Source organism: Scatophagus argus, chromosome 17 (assembly GCF_020382885.2).
Source record: "Scatophagus argus isolate fScaArg1 chromosome 17, fScaArg1.pri, whole genome shotgun sequence".
Classification (NCBI taxonomy): Eukaryota; Metazoa; Chordata; class Actinopteri; family Scatophagidae; genus Scatophagus; species Scatophagus argus.
In genome coordinates this window covers 4,832,997-4,842,986 of record NC_058509.1, presented here as the reverse complement: position 1 = coordinate 4,842,986, position 9,990 = coordinate 4,832,997, and the positions used below count along the sequence as shown (strand labels likewise).

The 9,990-nt window shown below is 44.9% G+C and overlaps 2 protein-coding genes across 2 annotated transcripts in view; both read right to left on the bottom strand.

Annotated features, from left to right (window-relative positions):
- Nucleotides 1-5,330: 5,330 nt before the first annotated feature.
- gdf6b (growth differentiation factor 6b) lies at nucleotides 5,331-7,611 on the bottom strand. The gene is made up of 2 exons (XM_046418668.1): nucleotides 6,731-7,611; nucleotides 5,331-6,513 (listed from the first exon to the last, which is right to left on the bottom strand). Exons 1-2 carry the CDS (start codon nucleotides 7,074-7,076, stop codon nucleotides 5,621-5,623), a joined length of 1,239 nt encoding a protein of 412 aa, XP_046274624.1. The 5' UTR covers nucleotides 7,077-7,611; the 3' UTR covers nucleotides 5,331-5,620.
- A 142-nt stretch (nucleotides 7,612-7,753) lies between these two features.
- pkhd1l1.1 (PKHD1 like 1, tandem duplicate 1) overlaps nucleotides 7,754-9,990 on the bottom strand; it is a 33,772-nt gene continuing 31,535 nt past the window's right edge. Inside the window, exons 70-75 of the mRNA XM_046418000.1 lie at nucleotides 9,823-9,958; nucleotides 9,279-9,623; nucleotides 9,014-9,165; nucleotides 8,756-8,902; nucleotides 8,482-8,635; nucleotides 7,754-8,391 (exon numbers count right to left, since the gene is read on the bottom strand). Coding sequence (XP_046273956.1) covers nucleotides 8,126-8,391; nucleotides 8,482-8,635; nucleotides 8,756-8,902; nucleotides 9,014-9,165; nucleotides 9,279-9,623; nucleotides 9,823-9,958 — 1,200 coding nt within the window. The 3' untranslated portion in view covers nucleotides 7,754-8,125. The remainder of the gene's footprint in view (nucleotides 8,392-8,481; nucleotides 8,636-8,755; nucleotides 8,903-9,013; nucleotides 9,166-9,278; nucleotides 9,624-9,822; nucleotides 9,959-9,990) is intronic.

Sequence of the window (9,990 nt, the reverse complement as noted above, 5' to 3'; positions counted from 1 at the left end):
CTGAGGAGACTTTTGTATTCCAGGAGACATTCAAGAAGACAAGAAGATACTGTTTGTTTGTCAGTAGCGATGACCCACACAGGAAAGAGAGAGATGCTCTCACCCCCACCTCCTCCTCCACCACTCAGCTGCATCATCCCTCTCTTCTGCATCAGTCTGCACACAGACAAAAACTTCACCAAACTCTTAATCTTCAGTGGCATCAGAGCGAAAACTCAACCTGAGAAGCAGAAAAGCTCAGCAGCAGCACCCCCATTAATTACATTTTTTGTTTGTTTGTTTTTATTATTTGCAGGGTTTCAGAATTGTCATCACTGACAACAATAAACGATCTGTTACATCTGGTGGATCACTGTCAGTGTTTCAGCAAACGTGTGATTCAAAGTTTAAAAAGAGTACAAAAAAATGTAGCCCTAGAGGTATATGCAATAAAATTATGGTCAGAAATTTAAAAAAAAAAAAAGAAACAATACAAGAACATTTAAATTAAAAAAAAAATTATTTGTCTTTCAGGCTATTCAATATGACTAAATTTACACATCTTCTACTTTTTACATTTAAACAAGTGGTTCTGTTATTTTGCCCATCAGATTGTTATTAATGGGGACAGGATTAAAAAAACACAAACAGCAACACAAGTTACAACCTCCAGACAGTTCTGCCAAAAACTGGACATTTTTATCTGGAGTGGATGGAGGATTTATTACAGGTTACACAGTCACATTTATGCCCTGAGTGGCTTCCTCTCTGTTTCCCAGTGCTCCTCTGTCCTCCTCCTTCTTTCTAGCACCTGTTCTTGCTGCACACTTGCCTTGCATCAGCCTCATATTAATTTTGTTCTAATCCCAGCCAGTCAGTTCCTCTTGTTTTCCTCACCTCATTCGCCTCACCCATGCTGTCTCCTCCTTCCTCTCCACCTGCCTCTCATTTCCTGGTTAGTTTGAGTTCTTGTCAAGTCATCTGCTTGGTTTGCCTTCTACTCTGTTTTTGTTATTTTAAATCCAACTGGTCATCGTGTCTGCCGTCTGTTCCACTCAGACTGTGATAACAGGACTGCTGTATTTGACAGCATTACTTTGAATTAGGTACATCTAATAAATTGGCAACTGAGTGTGTTATTTACTGTCATTTTTCCTGAGCTCAAATCTTAAAAGCATATCTGCAAAGACAGTGAAGTGATTAATAACTTCCACCTAAACCAGCACTAAGTGCCAAAATCTGACAATAAAACTATTTTGGGACCTGCTTGCCATTAAGTAGATATAATACTTTTTTAATCACATTTGGTCCAGTTTTAACCGAGACATCCAGACATGTCTTGACCTGAAAAATCATCACATTGAAACCAACTGGGAATTGGGGGAAAATGTGAAAGGAGCAAAAACACTGCAGCAAAGACTGCAAAATAAAAGTCACCAAAGTTTACTTAACAAACAGAGCGACTAACAAGTGACTTCCCTCGCATTGAACCTGCTGCCATGCAGGATTTCCACTCTAAAACCTCTAACAGGCTGCGTTCAGCAGAGCAAACAGGGGTCAAGATGAAAACGGGAGGGAGGGAAGGGAGACGACTGCTGGAGTTATATCGAGTAAATACTTGAGGGGAAAGTTTTGTTGTTTTTTTTTGTCTTTTTGCTGCCTGAGATTTCTTGGTCGCACACCACATGTTTCTGTACTCCAGCAGATATCTTCTTTCAGATCTCAGGGCTCGTTGCTTATCCCCTCTTAACTCTCTCTTCCTCTTGACTGCACTCTGGACATGTGTGAAACATTTAACATCACAGAGGAACCCGGCGAGAAAACAGGAAAACATGAGCTCCTAGTTACCCCGACAGCCACACCAACCCTCCTCTGATAACAACTGTTGAATCCTGCACTCGATTTACACCCGGCTTTGTTTGCCCCGCAAATATTTTTTCTCCATCTCACAGCAAATCTGCCACAGTGAGACACAGCGCAGAAACGCCTCCGAACGCCACTATAAAGACGGTACATTCCAGTCTTTTGTCCTCGGCTGGCTGTTCGGAGCAGCTGCCTCAAAACCGCCCCTTTTTTATATCTCACCTTGTTGTTTGGGGAGCGACAGCGAGGCCCTCAATGAGCATCACACGCATTCCTTCGCTGATTGCCGGCCTTTCCTAAGGGGACATGTACGTTGCTTAATGTCCGCAGCCCCCGGAGACAATGCCCCACTTGACCTTTGACCCCAGTGAGGAAAAGGCAGGCTTAATCTGATGTTGAGATCCTCCACTGCCATTGTCTGAGAGGCAGTGTCCCTAGACTAAAGGAGGAGGAGGAGGCGGGGAGGGAGGTGTCAGTCACTACATCTGCCCACCAATTTGTTTGTCACATACCGGTCCCCTCCGTCCCACCCCACCCTCCTCGACCTCCAACAGCACAGAAACACAGCCCACCCAGAGAAGATGGCGCTCTCTCCGCTTGTCTGCTGACCCTGTATTCACCCTGCAAACTGTCACTCCCCCTGCTCGTCGCTTTCACGCCGCAGAGGACGGCTAATGAGCGTGGAGGATCGTGACCACTTGTTTTTTGTTCACGAGCAGCAGGTACAGCTCTGCCTTCTGTGCCGAGGCTGGGTCGGTGCTCTGTGGGCCCGCCTTTAACAACAAAAGGTCAGATGAAATTCATTACACTGGCCAGTAGGGTCCACACCTGCACTTTAACAACATCTGCAAATGTTTACCTCCACCATTGTGTATACAGATGTATGTATGTGTATACTATGTATAAAGACTTTTGGCATTTCACTATTTATCATTTTTGTTCTCTTTTCTTGTTTGTCTGCTGCACTAGACGCCAAAACAAATTCCTCGTAGGTGGAACCTACCTGGCAATAAAAGTTTTTCTGATTCTGATTCTGATTGATACTTTTAAAGCCTTAAAGGTACAGTTCACCCAGAAATCAAGATTACACATGTATCCATCTTGAATGTCTTGGTGTAAGATGTCTGCCTCCTCTTTACCGGATGGCACTTTGCTTGTGGTGCTCAAAATGCCTTTCTTTAAATAAATACTTTCAGCTGCTTCCTTCAAGGCAGGCATGCAGCCTCCTCAGGTAAAGGTGTAAACCATTCGGTCCTTTTCAGTCTGAACTTCAGCAGTTAATTTGTCACTTGGCTTATTGTCTCTTTTTTGTTGGTTTTCCTGCTGTCATTTATTTTTGCTTATTGTTAGCACTGCTAATGTGTGCTTTTTTGTCATATTATTGTTATTATTTTTTATTTTGTTGCGCTGATGCATGAGTCTGTTTTGGAGTGTCTTTTAGGGCCACACTTACACAACAAAACAATAACAAAGACAAAACAAAGGCAATAAAATGACAATAAAATTTGAACTGGGGGAAGATTTGGTGAACAATTAAAGGCAATTTTCTGACTTCTGATAAATAATAAAATGATTATTTTTTTTAAGTAAAAGTAATCACCACTTCAACAAGAAATTGAGTTCAAGACATTTTAATTTGCCTGTTACTCTACATATCTTATGGTTCACACAGTTTGTAAGAATAGATTCATTTGGTTAAACACTAAATGATTATTTCACTCTGTAAAAATACATTCACAATTAGTTTTCGGTTGTAATAATGTCACATGGTTCAATGCAGGAGGGCAATGGGAGGGTCCAATAACCTATACACATTGAAATATCCATTACAGTATCAGTACAATATATTATTTTCAGCTTCCAGTAAATAATGCAAAATACAGAATACATGAGGCTAAAATGTGCTACTGATGCTTAAACAAAAGTATAGCCTAAAAAGAAAGAGTTCACCAAACAAAAGCGATGTTTTGTCTTTGGTGATTAATTATTTTCTCTTCATCTATACTCACCAAAAACACTGATGGTACTACAGTATTTCACAGTCTGTGACCAGAACATAGCTGTCATGTTTCATTACCAAAACATTAACCACATGTGTTTATTTGAATCCGAACATCCGGATGTGTGACTCACGCCGTCTGGAAGTTGTAATGGGAACAAAGCAGACAACAAAAAATGAAATAACTTATTCAAGAACATAAATTATTACTTCCGTATGAAATATTTACACGCGGTACCTTCAAACATCAGTGCATCACACACAAAATTACGTAAGTCCTCAACACAAAAACGTTAAGTAAACTGTAGAGAAACCCCGCGTCGGTTTTGGTGGAAATGTAGTGATGGTGGTTCAGTCTGAAAAAGGACTTTTTTTCATTTTCTCTCCAGCACTCGTGGACGTTCCCTGAGTCAAAGGTCATGTCAAGTGCTGAAAATCTGGTGTTTAATTCTGGCAGAGAAGTCGCTTAAGATGAAAAATGACGTTTCCCCAAAGTTTATCATTCAGTTTTTTTCTAACGGGCTGCAAAGTAGGACCCTGTAAAGAATTTGGACGTAAAGTTATCACGGATGATTACACTGTTTGACTGCCAGACTGCTTTGAGGGTAGGAAGATACAGTTTTAAGGTTTGGCTTGGGTACTCTGCCTTGCATTGTAAAGACTCTTTATGCTATTTGTCCTTTTCAAAAATGAGTGTCTAATCCAACATCAGATATATTAAATGTAAGTAATAATCTAACTTTCCATAGTAGCAGCAGTCCAGTAAAGCAGTCCGGTGCTAAAGGATAAAAACTTTTGCACTGGCAGTGATTTTACAAGAACTGTTTCCTTAAACTGAGTATATTTAATGTGTGTCTTTAAAAGGAATAAACATTTTGGAAGCTGCTTGCTGAGAACTACATGAGAGTGTCCATACTGCTCTCATGTCTGTACTGTAAATGCAAAGCTGAGTCAAGAGGCGGTTAGCTTAGCATAAAAAGTGGAATCAGAGGGACACAGCTAGCCTGCTTCTGTCCAAAGTTAACAAAATCCACCTACCGGCAACAGTTTTGTTTTTGTGCAAGATTTTGTTACTTCTGGACAGAGTCAGGCTAGCTGGCTCCCCTGCTTTCATGTCTTTGTGCTAAGCTAACTAAATTTACTGTACAAACAGATGATCTTCTCATCTCACTCTCTGAAATCTAGAGACAGGCGTGAGATGGGACCACACCAGCCAGGACGCCTGTTGACATCTTCGCACTGGCCTTCATTCGATTTCATCTACGCACCTTTAAACTTTAAACACGGTCAGGTTGACAAAATCTGTCCACAGGTCTCACTTCTGTGGTAGCTCCTGTTGCAAACAGGCGTTTCCAGGACCACAATTTGCCATGATGACACAAACACTGACGCAAAGGGTGGAAACAATGCCAGCTATGCTGTCGAGGCTGGTAAAAACCTTATTTTAAACTCTTTTTTTTTTTTAACTGGTGACGTAGAAAATTTTATCTTATCCATGAATTTGCAGTCATTGTGCTGAAATGTCCAAGAACATACGTTAAATATGAGAAAACAAATGCTTGAGGTATTAAACATGACCTTGTTGGATGTATGGTTACAAGATGCATCAATAAGTTTTTTTTCCAGTCTTCTTCTTGCCAAACAAATCAGGCAAGTTTTATTTATATTTGCGTGCAGTTTTGCCGCCAGGCAGACTGTAATGCTGTTCGAGTCCCACTGACCAGAAAGCCTGAGGAACGACGAGGAGGTCAGCATGAAGAGCTACACCTGCCAGATGTACTACCTGCAGCCACAAGACTCAACCACCATGTCCTCGTACTGTTTGTAGACCACATTGTTTCCTGAGTCGATGTAGAGGATGCTGATGGGGCTGAGTTTGGACGGGGCGCAGCAGCTCGGTGGCATGTTGCTGGGGTTCATTGAATTCATCAGAGTCTGGATGATGGCGTGGTTGGTAGGCTCCAGGTGGGAGCGCAGGGGGAAGTCGCACACCCCCTCGCAGTGGTACGCTTCGTAATCCAGCGGGGCGATGATCCAGTCGTCCCAGCCCAGATCTCTGAAGTTGACGTGCAGCGGCTTCTTGCTGCACCTGGATTTGGACCTCTTGCCATGTCTCTTCCCATGGCGGGTCTTGGACGCAGCCGTCCTCCTTCTCCTGCTGGCTTTGATGCCAGGGCCCCTTTCTTTGGCCTTCCTCTCTAGACCCAGCAACGCCCTGCCCTCTCTCCTCTCACTGAAGAGGGTCTGCCTCTTCTTAGACCTGGTGAAGACGACTAAGATGGCTTTCTTCTGTTGAGGCCTGCCGTGTCGGTGCAGGCCCAGGAGGTGCAGGTCCAGCTCCCTCTCTGGGTTGTCCAGCACGGCCCTGAGCTCCAGGCAGAAGTTCTTCCCGTGGCTCAGGTGCTGCTGCTCTTTGAATATTTCCCACACGTCCAGCACCTCCCACTTTGGCCTTTGAGAATCCTGCAAGTCCAGTGTTTTGGAGTCAAGCAGCTGCCGGTCATGACAGGAGAGGAGCTGGATGTCGACGGGCTCTGTTTCCGATATCCTGAAATTCCCAGACACTTTGGTGTATATCCTGAGCTCGGCTCCCAGCACCTCCGCTTTTTTGGAGAGGGTTGAGACGTCGAACAGATACTGCTGTCTCCTCAGAGGGGAGAGTGGGAGGTCATCTGTGGAAAGCATTAAGACAGCGGGGTCAGATGCATTCTCACGGAGATGATGTGCATACCACAGAGATGTGGAATCTGACAGGAAAAATACCACTATTGTCTGCATGGAATTAATCTGGTAGACAAAGTATGAGTCATGGGTGTTAAATCAGTCCTGCCTGCACACACACATACACACACACACACACACTCATACATACACTAAAGCCCCACATACCTTGTCCACTGTCCACAAAACTTGCAATTGTGTTTGCAGCTTTTGAAGACCGAAAAAAGCTTGCGTTGAGTCCCAGTCTCTCCGCCGTGGAGAAGGTCTTGTAAATAGACAGCATGTAGTCATGAGGCTCAATCAGCTCTTTTGATGTCGCTTTGCTGTTTCTGTCTTTGGATGTCGGCGCGTAAAACTCCTTGAAATATTTCGAAGCTTCTTGCCCATCAAAGATCTTCGCCACCTTGCTGCTCTTCGGTGCAGCTGGAGGGGAAATAGCAAGAGTGTGAAAACAGGGGATTTGCCAGACAAACACAAGAGCCCCGCAGAGACAAGTGAAGTGATAGAAATCCATCCTCTGGTCTCGTCCTGTTATCAGACCCGCAGCCTGAGCTGTGGCCGGCCAGGGGGCGGGGAGGGGACCACGGGCAAAGCCGGAGCTGAACTCTGCATCCACACTCTGCAGCAAGTGTCCGCTCCGCAAAGTGCGCACAGCTCCGGAGGACGACGGGCGGTGCAAAGTTAAAAAAGGGGGCGAGAACACGCCCACATTGTACTGTTAACGTGAAGGCGAAAAGGAGGGCGCAAATCAAGGCTGTAAAACTAATTGTTCCTCTGTCGGCCGTCGCCTCCCTCCTGAGCAGGCAGATGTTCGCTGAAAAGATGCTCGTCAACTTGTGGTGCTTTTGCGGATCCTCACTTTTGGTCTGTAACACAAAAATCCTTTAACACAACCAAAATGGCATATAATTTGGACTTTTCCTCACGTTCTTTTGAAAAGTTTTTTTCTCTGCTCAAGCAGGACTTCAAATGTAACTGCAACTGCACATGAACGCACCATGAAATCAGGATTTTCTGCGGAGTCTCCCGCCCTCTAGTGAAGCGCAAATATATCGCACTACTGGTGTTAAAAAACAGAAAAGTGGAAACGAGACATTCTGCCAATCAGAATCCTTCAGCACCATGGACAGAGTCCTCACTCTGCATAAGACAATTGTTGGACAAATGAAGAAAAACACTGAAGCAATAAAGTTATGTTTGAAAAATAGAATTTAATGAAACAGTCATCCTCACATGCAAACTTCACCTCTTCCTTCACCTTGTTAGAGATTCAAGTTACACCCTATTGCACCTGTTTTGAAACAGAAAGCCTAAATCTTACACCTGCGGGGTAATCATTTCAAAAAGACATTTACAAATAATAAAATGAAAGAACTCAAGAGAAACAGGAAAAAAAGTCTTTACAGCGCTGTTGTCCGACACATTCAATAATCCGAAAACTTTCCTTTAAACACAAAATAAAAACCAAGCCACATTCAAAGATTTGTTTTGTTTAGCAGACTTGTTATATATAATATACGCTGAGGTATCCTTCATCAAACCCTCTTAGCTTCACAGAACTGTCTAGTAAAAGGGGAAGCCATAGAAGCAGCAGGCCACAGCGTAGATGACGCTCATCAGACACAGACTGCCGGCCGACACGGCGGTGCTGGAGCCGAAGATGCTGTTGTCGGTGGTGACCTTTGGATCGTCGGTGGTCGGGGTGTAGGGGCTGGACGTGAAGTTCCCGTCGGTGCTGGTCACTGGGGTGGTTGGAGTGTTTTTGACCGTGAAGCTGCGTGACTCAGTGCCCCACTCCTTCAGGGTGAAGACCATGGAGAGTTTCTCACCTGCAGGGAGAGGAGGAACTGTTAATTGCTGTGGTGATTCAAATGAAAATGAGAAACAAGTTTCTAGCTGTTTGTGGGACTGGTTTTTACCACTGTTGAGAATCGACAGGTCGGTGAAGTTTGCCCAGCAGGTGCTGAACAGGATGGTGGTGTTTCCGTCCAGTCCGCCTACGCTGTTCCCGCTCGAGTCCTTCAGGCTGGCTGTTACAGTGAGAGTCGTCACGCCCACAGAGACACAGTTACCCTGCAGACAACAACACGGGTCAGCGCTCACAGACAGCAGCTACTTCAATATGAGAAATCTTCTGCTGTGCGTCTGCTTCACTTTTCCTGAGTGGTTCCCAAAACAAGTTCATCGCCCCACCTGCTTGTCCACAGCCATGAGCCTGGGCTGCTGGTACAGAGGACCCACAAACTCCCCAGCTATCGGCTCCACCACCAGCAGCAGGTTTTCCACGCTGGACACGTAGCTCACTTTGGGCTCCTCCCTTGTCACTTCTGAAGAGGCCTCCTGAAATTTAAAAGCAGAAAACCAATGAACCAGGGAGCATTCAGGTAAGACTAACTGTTTAGTTTAGTTTTTACTGAGCAGGCGTTGTTATGATGAAGTCTTGACTTTCACCTCATTCCAGCTGGGGTCAGATGATGGAGGAGGCGGAGGAACGATGCCCATAGAAGACACGTTGAAGCCGATGGACTTGCTGAGATTTCCGGAAACTGCCGCCTGACCCAGATCATCAGCAATATTCTTCAACAACGCAAAGTCCTCCTCATCTACAGGCACACAGGAAACAGAGAGATGTTACTCGTGTTGCTATTAAAAGGAAGGATATGAATTTATCCGCTGATGTTCACATATTAGATGAGGGATTTCTTCTCCTACTGACCATTGGTGGTGTTTGTGGTTTGCTGGACTGGAGGCTTCTTGATCTCGATCTCCACCTTCAGGCCCGTCGACCTCTTCCTGCGCCGTGCGCCTGCATCCTCTCGGATGATGTTGGTGATTCTAATCATATTCGGGGGAACTTTGAGGAACACAGCAAGGTTCTGCACCAGGTTGTCTCCAAAGAACTCGTCCTCAGTCATGGCGGGCAGCTCAAAGGCAAGGAAGAGAACCGGGGCTGTTCGGATCTCCACTGGATTGGAGCCTCTCACCAAGACCTTCAGCATCTTGTACTCCTGGTCGAAGTAGTTGGTTCCCAAAGTGGCATTCATTTTGGGGACATACTGACCTGCAGGGATAAGAGATAAGGGTTCTGTACATGGCCCGGATCCACATATGTGACTACACTTAACAGGAGCAAAATCAGACATGACATAATAAGATTCTGTGTTTAAATAACACTGCAGGCCCTACTACAGCTTGTTTCACTGTCTGAACTGATTTACAGTCACATTATCTGTGTGTGTGTATGTGTGTGTCAGGCGCACCTGCATAAATGGGCCTCTTCAGGGTGTAGTCGGTGCTGTCAGCGTTCCACTCAGCGTTAGTCGGAGCGACCAGCTTGTTGTCCACGTACACATCCAACCGCTGTGGCTTGGAGTAGAAGACTGAGACCACGATACTCTGCACAGAAGAAAACAGTTACTTCGTGAAAA

Bases quoted from the DNA above. Each gene is read 5' to 3' on its own strand.
- gdf6b (XM_046418668.1), bottom strand. From the start codon at position 7,076: ATGGATTTCTATCACTTCACTTGTCTCTGCGGGGCTCTTGTGTTTGTC. The intron at 6,514-6,730 runs GTATGTGGGGCT...TGCTTTCCACAG, and splicing joins TTTTGTGGACAGTGGACAAG to ATGACCTCCCACTCTCCCCT.